At 38.2% G+C, this 15197-nt stretch overlaps 1 protein-coding gene across 3 annotated transcripts in view; it reads right to left on the bottom strand.

The window, feature by feature from the left end:
- KLF3 (Kruppel like factor 3) overlaps positions 1 to 15197 on the bottom strand; it is a 29128-nt gene that overhangs the window by 10608 nt on the left and 3323 nt on the right. For all 3 annotated transcript variants that reach the window (XM_042811971.1, XM_042811972.1, XM_042811973.1), the window contains exons 2-5: positions 14947 to 14985; positions 8232 to 8328; positions 1244 to 1739; positions 734 to 881 (exon numbers count right to left, since the gene is read on the bottom strand). In XM_042811971.1, coding sequence (XP_042667905.1) covers positions 734 to 881; positions 1244 to 1739; positions 8232 to 8288 — 701 coding nt within the window. In that variant the 5' untranslated portion in view covers positions 8289 to 8328; positions 14947 to 14985. The remainder of the gene's footprint in view (positions 1 to 733; positions 882 to 1243; positions 1740 to 8231; positions 8329 to 14946; positions 14986 to 15197) is intronic.

Raw genomic sequence — 15197 nt, 5'->3', positions numbered from 1 at the left:
AGGTTGTGGTGAAGAGGGATTTGGCCTCTTCTCCCAGGCAACGAGCAGGACACGGGGTAATGGCCGCAAGTTGTATCAGAGGAGGTTTAGGTTGGACATAAGGAAGAACTGTTTCTCTCACACAGTGGTCAGGCACTGGAATGGCTGCCCAGGGAGGTGGTGGAGTCGCCATCCCTGGCAGTGTTCAAGAGGCATCTGGATGACGTGCTGCGTGGTATGGTTTAGTGCTTGTGGTGGCAATGGTGATGAGGAGACAGTTGGACTAGATGATCTTATAGGTCTTTCCCAACCTTGTGATTCTATGATTGTATGATTCTAACATTTTTTAGAAGATGAAGAGGTCGACCAAGAAAGTCACAGGAATATTTTTAAGGAAGAGTATTTTAGATAGCATAAATACTGAGATCAGTATTAAATGTCTTTGAAATATTTTTCTAGTTTGTTGCTGGTTTTACATAAAGATATCACTAGTTTATTGCAGTTCCACATCCAGTGAATTGTAGGATTGGAACCAACACTACTTTAGAAATGTGGTTGCTATGTAGAAATACACATCTATGTATGATGAAAGAGAACAAAAGCTGAAACTGCATCTCACAATGGGGAGAAAGTTTTTCTGGATTTTATTATAAGCACAGCAACTTTCTATCTCGTTCCTTAAAATTAGTTAAATATTGCACTGAACTGCATTTCGTTACTTTGCTGATTTGGGAACTACTGTTAAATTACTTACTCTTGCAGCATTACTTCCTGGGGAGACAATGAGGTCATTGGAGGTGACATTCGTTCAGGATAGAAGTCAGTCTTTGCTGGTTCGCTTCCCGGTTCTACTTTAATTGCTTTCTTCAGAGCAGGCTTCTCGAAGGACTCAATAACAGGCACTGTGTGGGGGAAGGTCAGAGATGGAAGACAACGTATCAAAAACATGAAGAGCCACATAAATAAAAGATACACCTAAGAATCTGTAGTTAATACTACAACTGGAAGGTTTTGTATTTGTGTCCTGATGAACTATGATGAAAAGAATTTCAATTCACTTTTTCATCAGTTCAAATCTCAGTACATCTACCATGACAAACAACTTTTACGCACGTTTAAAGTGCAACTGAATGCAACCCTGCTAAGTTTCATGAAATATTTACATAGTGAATTATACGTGTATAATTAGTGTATTTTAGAAAATGGATATATAGTCATTTTCCCAGTACGAGAGGACAAAAAACACAACTCTGACAGCACCAACCTTGCATGCTGCTTGGACTTTCCATTTCATCTGTAAGGACTGTAGATACCATGATGGGCTGCTGGAGATGGGGAGCATACATGAAAGGAACTGGCTGGACAACAACAGGCTGAATGACTGGGAGTATCCCAGGGCTTCTCAGTCCGTGGCGGGAAAGAGCAGCAGCCATTACAGGAGGGATTGTTATAGGCATGGATAACGGCTGTACTCCTGGGGGTGACGGTGTGAATTTACTGATGGGAGAGCTGGGTGAGGACAGAGTCAATCCAGGGGAAGTTCTCCTATGCACAGTCTGAAATTTTAAAGGTGAAGGAGAACTGCCAGCCGAAGGCGGTGAGCTTCGCTTGTTCACCGTAAGGTCTACTGGCTCCATCTGGATTCCATTCGACAGTCTGTCAGGGTTTGAGTAGAATTTATTGTGCAACATGCTTGGTGCAGAATAAATGACGCTGTATTTGTTTGGCTTCATTTGGTCCATGTAATTGGATGGGTATGACTGTCAGAAAAAGCAGAAAAAAATAAAGAAAAACAAATAATGAAACAACATGCATAAAATTACTGCTGAAAAAGAACAATGGCTAATAAACTGAGGCAAGATGAAGGTTTTCAGAAAGCATTTCAATATATTTTCTAAACAAAAGTGAATGAAATAAAACATCAGATTTCACTCAAAGGAAGCTACTCACATACAAAGTCACTGTTTCAGAAGCAACGCGGATGATGAAAACAGATCATCAAAGCTTATTCAACAACTTTCTCCTCCCCACAATACTGCTTTTGATGTACTATTCCTGCTGCTTATGGAAGTCAGCAGTTCTCTTCACGGGAGCATTTAGAATCCAAAACTAATCCTAACCTGCATAATAATCTCCACATTTCAGTAAAAATAGTTTTTGCAAACCGCAAGGTATTAACATTCATTGCAGAATACAGTATTATTAAACAACTATCCAGATCAACTTTACATTTTAAAAGTGTTTAAAACTGTGGTTGTTTACTAAATAATGTGAATATAACAGATGGTATAAAATCACCATGTATCTACACAAACATTTAGGTAACTTTTCAAAACATTTCTTCTTAGAGAGAAAACTTCTAGCAGTACGTCTCTCAGTTTGCCTCTGTTTCCCTTGTCAAGGACATTTATCTGATTGTAACTGTCAGTGTTAACCACAGGTATTACTGCAAAATGACACCAATGTGTTTTTTTCTTTCCAGTTGTTTTTTGAAACAGTGAGTTCAGAAAACATTATTTTTTCCTGCTATATTCATGCATTGTGATGAGAATCAACAAAACTGATTCCACAAAATACCTGTAACTAACAGTATTTTCAAATAAAACAGCACAAATAAATTGATCTTCAAACAGTACATACTACATCAAAATGTTGGAACTTAATTTAATTCATCTTTTTATGACTTACAATTCAAGTATGTGTTCATCTTTCATGGTAATTGGCTCTGCAGAATTCTATAAAAATGCCATTACTGCACACAATGCTGGGTAAAACAAGCTCTGAGGGTACGCCACCACTACTGTGTCAAGCAACACTGAATTTATTTGAATTCTAAAAGATGAAGACCACAGAATACTGACAGGGATTAAAACTTGATAATATTTAGTGTCAACCAACTACTGATCAAGTTATGAGCACAGGCAAAAAATACCACTCTAAATGGATAAATGACCGCAAATACTTCTCTTAAAATTACGGCTGTTGGTCCACAGTTCAGAGTCTACTCTGCTTCAGTGAGCTGTGTAAGTTTTGAACCACGGTACATCAGTGTATTTACAGTTCTGCAAGTTTGTCAAAGATGATCACATAGGAAAATTTACTTTGTTTTACAAAGCATGTCCACATTCAGGTGAATGTGCACTTTCATTCCACTGAAGTGCTCTTATATTTCAGTAACAGCTGCCTGAAAACAACAAACTCCTGTGACTTACAGAGCTCTGTGTACCACAGCACGCATGAATTCATTCACAATGGAGCCTTACAGATCTTGCACAAGTGCACTCCTCTGAACCCTACAGCTTAGAAAGTTGCAAGAATACTAGAAAGGAAAAAGACTGTGTCGTCTAAATCTTCAGGAATGTTTCTGGTCACTGAACAGATTAAAGAACAAAGCATTTCCAAGCTGTAACCTTACTGGTTAACCAGTCAACCTCTTTCAGTTCTTTAACACTAAACGTCTGTTGAAAAGCTAACAAACCATTAAAGTATTGTGCAGAGACCTGTAAACTGGAAAGGTTAAGTAAAATACATTTACACGAGCAAGAAATACTTTCGAAGAATTGGGGAGAAGATAACTATATTTTAAAAGGGACTATTTTAGGGACTTGGCATTATCCTGCATGCCTTGCATTATTTTCCATAGGAAGTTTCCATTGTTGTCATTAATCTGGCACAGATTTAACATCAGCTATTTCTTGTGGCAGTTTGGGGAAGCTGAATCATTTTTCTAAACTTTTTTTCTGCAGAGGTTTTAACCGTCATATCATGCTCCTACCCAAAGAGTAGATAAAGTTGTGATAGAAAAATGTGGTGCAACAAATTGTTTTTGTTATTATTATAAAAAATATTGTTGTTATTACAATATTATTTTATTACTGCTGTTGTAAAGATTGTCATAAACTAAAGAAGCAGAAAGATGTCTCTTGCACATCCAAGAACAAAAAAAAAAACAAATAAGAATTTACTGAATTGATTTGTTCACATTATTATTTACAGTATGTGTATGTGCTGCGTACAAAAATGGTGCTGACTACAGAAAAGGTGAAAAAGACAAAAAGAGCACTTGAACAACCAAAAGTGGTACTTCTGTTGTCAATCACAGCCTACTTGGAATGCACTTTTGCACTTTCAACTATGAAGCATACTTGAAATACTGTTAGTTTGCGGTAGGTCACACTCAGATCCATCTTCTTGCTGGCCTTAAAGTTAAGCTTCCTGCATCTTCTAGCAAAGCAAAGCTCCAGTTTCCATCTCCTTGGGACTCAGCAATTGCCTTTAGATTTGTTTAACGATTTGGTTGGTCACTTTCTTAGCCAGGGAAGTAAACCCCTCTGGGGATATGGGATGGGAGATTATGAAAGATTTCAGTTTCCCTCTGTAAACTGGGAGCTCTGACAACAGCAAACAAGAAAAGCCTGACGACAACTGCGTTGTTTTCTAAATGTCACCGACTGCAGTAACCAGGAGTGTATTTAATGCACAGCAAGAGCAGTCTTTTCTCACCAATCCTAGAACTTCCCCCTGGGACCACAGCTTGTTCTGGATGAATGTAAAAGCTGTAATAAATGACTGTTTAACCACAGCCCAGAGCAGAACCTGCCTGGCTAAAGCTGCACAGACAGCACTGCTGAAGTTAGCAGATCAAGTGACAATTACACAGCAAGGAGAACAGTTAACCCTGTCTTAATCAGACTTTGTAGGAATGTCCTAAAGCATTTATGAAAGGCAGGAAGGGGGAGAGAAGGGAAAGAGACTTCTGTTTCTCTCCACCCATGAGCACTGCCTGGTGTGTTGTGTTCATCACTCACCACCACTGAGCTCACCTTCCTGATCAGATCCTGACCAAATCTGCAACAGCACAAAGTATCTTATATTGAAAATATGAAACACTTAGTACCCACGTGAATTATTCTTGTGGAACAATGTAAAACTAGGTATTATTGCTCAGTCTGCACAAAATATTTAAGCTGATATATTTAACACATTTTCCTTGGATTTCTACTGTAATTAAGAGCGTATGTCCTTCAGCATGACTTGGATTAAGAATACCCAACAAATTCTCACTTCTCAATAAATTCTGCTGTTATTGAAAGTCTCTGCAAAGAATTGTATATTACTACAGCAGCTCACTATTAAGCTACTATTAAGAGTAGTAATTCAAGGTGTATTCCTTTACAGTCTCTATATAGGTCTTTTTGATGTTTGCTATGATCACTTTCCCTCTTGGACCTCACTAAGCAGTTCATTTCCCTATTGCTGTTTGTTCAACTCAACTCACAAAGAAACTGCAACATAAGTTACAGCAATTCCTAATATTCTTGAATTGTTGTTCAAAAATATCCTTATGTTCATACAATCAAGTTAGCAGTTCCAAAAAGAGAAGTTCCTCTTGACAATCTATTCAGAAAAAAAAAGATCAGCTGAACACAACGAAAGCACTCATCACTCCCCAGAAGACTGCTGCTTCCATAAAGAGACATTATGAAGCACTAGCCTAACAGAGTTTGCTAAACTCTTATTAAACTGCCTATACTATTGAAACATTGTATAGGATAACAAATCCTATGTTTTACCAACTACATACCCTTATGAATTTAACTGCATCTTGCTAGGCTCTTTCAAAACCAGGAACAGATGAAGAACCTGCTTACACTCTTACACAAGTTGTCAAATTAGTACCATAGAAGAGGAAAAACAGGGTCTAATCCAAATAATAGCTAATACATGAAAAAGCACACTAGTGGACTAGCTAAGTAACATGCATTACCGTAAGACCTCAGTCCCTCATGCTGCACATAGCACTTTGCCTTAAAAAGGAATGAAATGTGGTTTTTTCGACTGACGAAGAGGAAGAAAAATCCTGTTTTTCAATTCAAAGATGTTTATACACAAAAAGTGACTCCCTTCTCTAAACAATTACTGGTACTTATCCAAATGCTTAAAAAGTCCTCACAGAAAACATTTAGGTACGATTCGGATAACTGCCACTATTTCTTTAAGAACTATCATAAAATCTGCTTGGTAATTCAATTCAATAAGCAGTACAGGCTGTTGGTAGAGTGATGAAATAGTGTGGGTGCAAGCTTCAGCCATTTGAGAAGCATAGTTAATCCTTTCAGCCACACGCCCTGAAATACAGTGGTGCCAAAGCTATAATTTGTTTCCCTCTCCCACCCCAACTAATGGGATTCTTTAAAGGCAGCTTTTATAGCCACAGACAGTGTATGTTCGGGTAAAATATTCAATAACTCACAAAAGGTTTCATTGAGTTTGACCTCTAACAATACTATCAGAATGACAGACAGAATAAAAATATATCCTGATTTTAAATCTACAGGTTATATCAACCCACAGTAAACCCTGTGTTCCAGAAACAAAACCACCACTGCTGTCACAGTTTGTCTTCCCTTCTACCACCTCAAATGATGTTCAACAACACTCACATTCTTGGGAATGCCTGTCCTATGTTCTCCCCCTGCCTCACCTTTAAAGGTGCTTCCAGAGCAGTTTCTGCTGGGCTGCAAGGTTCAGAGGGAGCTGTGCAACTAAACAGCACCAGGGAAGCCAGAAGGGCCTCAAGGGCTTGTGGCTCAGCAGCCTGTGAGCCTACAGAAGTTGAAACAAACACCCCTCAGACTGAGGAAGAACTGAGTGATCTGCATGAGGGAACCCACACTCAAACAGCTTCCTTTTGTTTCAGGTAAGTTTCACGATCCTTGTTTTCCTACTTTCATTTTGCATTATGCATTCTAGCATTATGCAGTAACTAAGAGGAAGGTATACATATTTGGTAAAACACTGGCCACTGCAGAACCTCTGCTGTGAAATGAAGGCAGATGTGTACGAAAGAACAGCACAAGGTATCTCTAAGGATACTGTCACTTATTTATTAACACTTTTATTGCAGAAGTGGCCCACTTTCTGCCTCTGACAAATGCCACAGAACATCCTTAGATAATAACAGAGAATCATCACTGATCTGAACAAGGACATGCAATAACTGTGTGATCCCAGTCACAGATCAACCGGTCAATACTAAGGCTCTTCCTTGACCCAAATATTTGGAATTTGTCAATACGTTTACACCCAATAGGCCAACTATTTGTCTATCATTGCTTAAAAGTAAATAAATCCCATGAAGGTCAAACTTGAAATTTAAAATGCATATAAATTTAACTCTCAGTAAGTGTCATTAGCAGCGACAAAGAAATTAAGAGTGCTCCCAGATGCACTCAATGTGGTGGCGATTATTCTACATTTTACATAAAAAGTAAGCAAACCATATACTGAGAGATGCCACTTAGAGCATGAATTTAACACACGCTAATTTATGCATACTGACTTCTCACTGTTAATCGATCAGCCTTGCTAAGGTGCGGCTTCATATCACACTTAATCTGATCTTATTGCAGGCTGCTGATGAAAGGATAGGTCCTATTCCCTCCTCTCTGTCCTCACTCTAGCACTGAGCAGCCATAGAGTGAACATGATTTGACCAAAAGAAGGATATCTTTGGTGGGTTAGCAATTCTAACCATTCAATCACCACAGTTCCCTGTGTCCCTTCTCAGCTATGCTTTCCTCCTGCTCTTTTTTATTTATGCTGAGCTGCTGCAATACAGCAAGCCAATGGAAAATTACAACAAAAAAGCCAGGCCTCCCTTTATTTTCCCCAATTTCTCCTCCACTGCTCTGTTTCTCATCTGATCACATGGTAAGAGAGAGAATTAATCCAGTTTATCCAGGAAAAAAGCTCTCTTTTTTTTTTTTTTTTTTTGGTAAGGATTTTTCTGTTGGTTAAAGCACTGAGTTACTCCCTGGCATGTGTGGTCAAGACCGGAAGAGAAACAGAGAAGGGGATGGTGAGAAGCTGCTCGTTTAGTTCAAAGGTGTAACACTGACACCACAGGTTCTTTCCAATTCACTCTGAAGTCTGGCAGCTTAATTTCCATCCACTTCCATCAACAGCATGACCTGAAGTGATTACATTAGCACTGTGTGGGTGAGGAGTTCTTGGATGTTCTCTCCTTTGCTCTGTGGATGGGAACATCAGCAGAAGTAAAGGCAGAGGTCATTTAGGGGCAATAGATTCATGAAGCATAGCAGAAATGTGAACCCAGTTGACCTAAAACCAAAATACAGTTTTACAGCTTTTTGTAGGGTAGCACAAAGCCTATAAAAATCCTGGTTTAATTGTACAGATGGAAAAACTATAGAATCATTATAATGGCTAGAATATCTTAAAAGTCTTACCACTGAAATGGGGTCCATGGCTTCTTGCTTGATAGGGACTGGATCAAACATTAGCATCTTCTTTATTCACCTCTTCTGATGCCTGTGATGTCCTGTCCTACAAAGGAAAGACAATGTGTTAGAAAGCTGCAGGAAAGACTCACTTCAGCTTTCTGAATTGGAGACAACTTAATGTTTTGCCAGATAAACATCTGCATTCATTAATCTCTAGCGCAACTTCTTAAATATCTGACAAAGCTTCATTAAAAATATTTCTGTTAGGTTTATTCTTTCCCAACTGCCATTAAAAAAAAGGGACATCTGCTCACATTAATGAAAGCTAATGTGAAATTTTCTTGTTCATGTCAGCATATCAAGTTTCATCCTCATCTTTCATTATTTGTCAATGTAATAAATGCATCACAGTTTATACAATGGATTTCCCATCATCATTATAGCTTCAGATTAATCTTGTACAGTTAGTAACATAGTGAACTGATTCTGAAGCAGATCTCTTTCCTAAGAGTCCTGACAGAAAAGCCAAAATCTTCATGTGCAGTGACACTGAATCAATGCAAAAAAAAGAAGACAAAACATCAGAACTAATTTGGAGACATACATTCCAAATGCTGCAATGACTTAACATTATACTTAATATCTAAGTTATTTTCCTACAATAATAAATTTACTGGCAATTCAACAATCGTTGGTTGCACTCTCTGCAGTTTTGGTTGCTGGTTTTTTTCCTACAGTGTGTTCAACATTACTTTTCCAATTCTACTTTATCTCAAACTGCCTGAAAAAGAAGCATTTAGCACACAGCATATCACCACGTAACTACCAGGTTACACATCTTTCATGGTCAGCTTGGAAAGACACCATGCAGGAAAGGAGGAGACACCTCTTCTGGAATGGACCACAAAGGATACAGAGTAAAACCAAGAGAAGCAAAGCTATGTTGTTCTCAGAGACATTCAGATGTTGGCAAGCTTTTACATACTAGTTCCACAACTGACATTATAGCAGCAAGTTCTGCACTGCCCTGCAAGGAAGTGCTCTGATTCTCTCTAAGATGTTGAGGATAAAAATCTTACACAAATTTACTTTCGACCAGTAGATGGCACTGGAAATAAACGAATACAGCCAGACAGCCTCATCCAATTTCACCCCAAGGAAGTAGGTTAAAGGCCAGACAACAGATTGGGAGTTTGGGCTGGAAAATTTTCCCAGAAATTTAAATAAAATGCTAAGGTGTTCCTGCTTCAAATTAAAACCATTCTAACAAGTCTACACTAATGACCAATCTTGCAATTAACCATTACTTGTGTTTATAGGTAAGAAATTGGTAACTGCTTCCAGAGAAAGATGGCATGAACTGTTGCAAGTCTATAATTAATTATCCAGTGTATGAGTAAAAGTTGAAGGCATTTAGAAAAATATTACAACAGTGTACTTTTTTAATAATATAAACAAATCAGGGTCAAATGTAAATAAAAGCATCTTCACGAATTTTCTTACAAGAGACAAAGGTCCAACAGAACCAAACTACAGCTCAAAACAGCAGCTCAATGCAATTTCCAGTTTAAACCTAGACTGTAGTTGTGTAAATGGCTCTGTTTGCTAAAAGTTGTGATAACTTTGTAAACTCTTTAATCTTGCTTGCGAGGTTGTCAACTGTCCTCGTTTCCATTGAATGGTTACCCTTTCCAGGTACTTAATATTTCACAGATAGAACTCATGCATACCCATGCAGCACTCACACCTACACACACATACATAAGCATCGTGAAAACATTAAAAAGTGATACTTATAGAGATAAGGAAAGTTTACAGCAAAACTTTCAGTTTTCTGTTTAAACAGTGACAAAACAATTTGTACTTCAGGCAGAGAGGGAGGAAGCAAAAAATAAATGAACAAAAGAGAACGAGTAAGTACATGAAACAAAAGTAAGAACAAAAAGGTTAGTTGGTTCTAAGTAAGCAGTCATGCTCTGATGCTCCCAGGCTATTCTTTTTTAATATTGGATTTTCTTCAACTTAGAGAGTTAATCCTTTTCTCCTTTTACTTCAAGACAGTGCACGAAGACATTTACTTCACTTCTTGCTACTATCTGAGTGTTTCTTGAGAGGGCTCTAAATCACTGTGCAAGAATTACAGTGATGCTGGCAACAGAAAGTGCACTGCACTCAGTGAAAGTGGAAAGTAATTCTCAATCTTTCTCTGATGTAGTCATCTAAGAAGGGTAGAGGAAAAGATTATTTCTATTGCTGCATCACAGTCCAGAAATTGAATACTCCTTTATCACATTTTACCCTTATAAGAAGTTGGTTTTCCTTCCCATTTGTTAGTAAGCAGAAACCAATTTTCAAGAAAGGAAAAATCCATGAACATGTAACTCTTGGTCTTCTTTGTCGAGATTAGTAAGTCTGATGCTTATTTTGTGGTAATTGATAGAGCAGCTGAAAAGTTAATATAAATCAGCTTTGAGTCTCTCATTTACAACATAGCTCACAGTGACACTTGCCCAAGACTGCAAATAACTCATGAACCAATTATTTCTGCATTTAAAAATAATGCTCAAAATCAATTGCTTGGACTACATTCACAAGGAAGCATGTGCACGTAATGTATACACTCATACACACACAGATAGAGCATGTTCCCTCAAGTACCAAGCATCAATAGTTTTTCTTAGTCTATTTGTAAAATCATGCCTATTAAATCAAAACCTTCCAGTCTCTATCCCTAAACAGTTGAGAAGGGAGCATTGGAGAAAGTAAACAGTCTTGACTGTTTCTGTTGCAGAGGAAAAACAGTTGGGTTCTACTTTATACACTGTTTTCATAACCTATTTGTTTGAAAGCCCATAAAATGTTTAGTTAATAAAGCCAACTTCTGGAAATTCAAAATACTACCTATCCCTTGTTTCCATCCCTGAAAAAAAAAAAAAAAAAAAAAAAGAATAAGGAAACACCAATAGGTTCATATTAAATGCATCAAAAAATAAGGGTTCTTGACATTCACATATTAGATAAATTATTTTAAATTAATAGGGTATTTTCACATGGGCTGAATTTAAAATGCATGTAATCTGAAACTAAATAATTAACTGCAATCTGGTAGGCAAACATTCCACCCTCTCTTTTTTTGCTCTCCTTCTCTTTTTCTGCTAACAAGCCACCCAGTTTTACTTTCTTGCCTCCTCCCATTCACTCCACCCTGTGGATCTCTGCCAAGTCAGCCCTACTTGTCCAAACAGGACATGGCTTCTGATAAGATTTTGCTCACACCCTGTACCTCAGAAAGACAAATGAAGCAACTGGGTCTTGTATGCAAATGAGGACAGGTGCAAGGTAAAATCCAGGCAAAGACCCTCAGTACTTTCCACAGTTAACAGCCAGCCAGAAAAAACACAGCCTCTTCCTTTATGATCCAGTATGCATCAAAGTATTCCTTCCATAAAGGAAGTTCATCATCAGGACAGTTCACATCCCTGTCTGGACTGGGCACTTTTTGATATTAACTTCTCAATTGCTAAGGTTTATCGTTTCAGAGATATCATTAGGAGTGAATGAGAACTTAAAGTTAGTGAAGATTCATACAGATTATTTACTGTGGACAAGAAGAGCCAAGTAGCTCAAAAGAGCACCCAGCCTTCATATCTGCACTGCACAACAGCTGCCAGAGCTACAAACTGCTGCTGCACATCTGCCTCCAAGATCCACCAGCTCCTGCAGATCTGCTGTGAAAGGAAACAGTGGAGTGAGGCCAGTTGTGACACTGCACTACAAATCCTCTGTGGCACAGAGCATTTGCTCCCACAAAATACCTAGAAGAGCAGTCAGTGACCTGATGGATACTACTGCTGCTGACAGTGGAGCGGTGACCAGAACTTTTGCCTCTCTTCACTCTGTGTAAGAACTACACGTGGAGTTTGATTTCTCAATCTTTCTGCCTGGGGAAGAAGGAATGCTGTCTTGTGGTACAGCAAGGCTTTGTCTAGAAGCATCAAGGTACTACTGTTATTGTAGGTGTAATTACAGAATAATGTAATATTATCTGCCGAATTACTGCTAAATGAGTGCCTTCCCTGAAGACACTGCAGCTTTTTCAGCACAGCTGGGATCCCTGGTGCACACAGCTCTTTGGTGCAGGCCCTTTAGGACTTAACACTGTGCCTTCTGTGAGCCCCAAGTTAAACTTCCCCTGCTATTAAGGAGAAGTGACAACAGCAGAAGGGCCTCAAATGATGAAAGGGAGGGGAGGTTTCCTGAAGCGGGGTGAAAACCCCTCCAATCTGGAAGATAGTTCGACAGAGAAAAAACACAGCATCTGAGAGCAAATTACCTGGAAAAGGTAGAAAAAGTGTTTTCCAGACCTAGTAAAAAGATTTGCACTCAGAAATTTGGTTTGAGTTTTGGGTGGCCCTTTGTGGAGCCACAAGTTGGACGCAATGACCTCTCAGAGACCCTTCCAGCTGAAGTTAGTCTACAATTCTGTTTGCACTGACAGCACCAGTTGCACATCAAGACCTGAGTCAACAAAAAAGAAAGTATTCCTGTAGTTCCATTAACTTTAATGGGAAGTAACCAAGCGCTGAATTGTGCTGGGCCTCAAAACAGCAGCAGGCCAAGAACCTCCCCAGCACTGCACAGCAGAGCAGAGCAGAGCAGTCAGACCCAGCCCAAATCAGAAAGGCACAAAGGCTCAGTAACAGTGCAGGGGGAAGGGAGCAGCACAGCTGGCCTTCGAGGAACAGCTGGGGGGAATTCATGAGAAACTAGCACACCAAGGAAATGTTTTACTGATGGGCAGTTCCCTGGGCTTGCTTATTCACTGAATTTCCTCTGGGAAATGGTAACTGCTGGAAAAGCCAGTATACTGTGTGAGATGAAAGAGGTACCTAGATAAAAATTTTCTACTGAATGTTTTACTTGTTAGGCATGAAAGAGACACTAGGATCAACAGTAATATTCTGTTTAGATTTCATTAAGTTGTGCCATCTAAAAATAAACATAAACCTCTCCAAAAATGCCATGAACTGATACATAGCATTCTAGTGCTTCCAACCTACTTCATTCTAAGATTAATATGCCTTTAAACTAGATGCCTCAATTATTTTGATCAGAATAATTTGTTTTTAAAAATTAACAATTAGATTTTCTTCTTTTATGTAACAGCAAATTTTATTTGCTCATTTAACACTTTAGAGCATTTCAGACTATTTTGGCTTTTTATTGGTGTTAAAATCATCTGTGTTCTACACTGAAAAATCTGCAACTTTGAGCAGCTTACGCAGTCCAGCTTTGCTGACATCACTCTGACCTAGAATTGCTTTGACGTGTTCATTTATCAGCTGTGTAGCAGAGTAATCAGTATTTCAATTAAATTTGCAACACTTGCAGGCTCTTTGAAGCCACGTGTCTGGAAATGGATTTCTTGAATGTAAAAAGGGCAAAAAAAGTTCTTGCAGTGCTCACTAAAATTACCTCGTTTCTATCAAGGAAAAAATGGAACCCTGATAAACCTTCAGTTCTACATCTACTGAATCCAAGGGAGTGAGAAAGATCTCAAGGCACCTCCATTAGACAATATTCTCCCTTATCGGGGCGGACTGCTGTCTGGTTTCCTGTCTCAGGCTACTGCTTAGAACGAGAAATAGCCTAGTGACTATGAAGGATCAGACTTCTGAAAACAAGTGAACTATGTGGAATGGTATGAAAATCTTTCTCTTCCAAACTGAACTTTTTTATTATGTTTTTCTTAAAAGGTTAATTTCAAGGATAATTTTAAAGGACAAATACAAATCCTAACTTTTCATAATAAGGGTGAAGAATGGTAGAAAATACTGTTCTCTAACATGAAGGATACTACTGTTCCATGAAACATGAGAGAGATTTTTAGAAGAAAAAAAATTTAATCCTAAATAAGTGTACATTTATGAAAAATAATTTAAATGATTAATTTGAATGAGGGTTCGAATACAGGGCAAACTTCAATGAACTTCTGCGTATCTCCAGAAGTGAAATAAAAACAACAGGGAGAAGAGCTGGAGAGTGCGGAGAGTACAAATGTGATCAAAGAAGCTTGGACTCTTGAACATGCCTTCACGGATCGCATTTGTTGATAGTATACTGACTGCATAATAGGCAGGCCACCCACTTTTTTTTTGTTATTATTATTTTACTCTGACTTAGTGTACTATTAAAAGCCTACCAGAGCTTTATCTTTCCATTTGGCTGATGTACACTTGCACTTTTTTCCCTTGGGAACTATCCACTATAGTTACAGGGCCCTCAAAGGAAGGCTCAGCATCAACTGAATCCTTAATAGGGAAGGGTTAAATCTCTCCTCAAGCCAGCCCTGCCAAACTTCATATTCTGGATTGGAAGCAACTAGCCTTGGAATGAAAACACAAAGCTCCACTGCTGACAGTATAAAGGAACTTTAGAAGACCTCCTGTTGGCAGTACTCATTAATATTAAGAAGTTGGTTTATAAAACTACTATAATTTTAATTTTTCCTGGATTTTGTAAAACTTCTAGCAACAAAAAGGTGTGAACCACAACATTTACTGTTTTCACTATATGCTAGTTTCCAATATCAAACTGCAATCTTTTTCCTTTGTCAAGGGAAAAAAGAGTCAATGTTTGAAATCCTCTGCAAATTAAGTAAAAATAATTAAGTAAAAATAAGTGACAGTAACAAATGAAAATAATCAATAAAAAAACTTACCAAAACTGTGTGGACAAATGCTTCTTGTAATCTGGAGTTCTGGACCAAAAAAAAAAAAAACAAAAACTAAAATAAGGATGTGCATATAATTTTGTAATTTTTTTCCCCCTATAATTAAGCCCCAAGAGAGGAAGTTTACAGCATGTATTTCAAATACTTCTTAAGATTTAAAACACACAATGATCACAATTACTTCTTAGCATCCAAAAGAGCAATGTCAGATACTAAAAGGCTACTTTAAAAAATGATTA

This window comes from Centrocercus urophasianus, unplaced genomic scaffold, assembly GCF_019232065.1.
Source record: "Centrocercus urophasianus isolate 14NV4802_14NV808 unplaced genomic scaffold, USGS_Curo_1.0 seq_13, whole genome shotgun sequence".
In the NCBI taxonomy this organism is placed as follows: Eukaryota; Metazoa; Chordata; class Aves; order Galliformes; family Phasianidae; genus Centrocercus; species Centrocercus urophasianus.
This window is presented reverse-complemented; position numbering and strand designations above follow the sequence as displayed.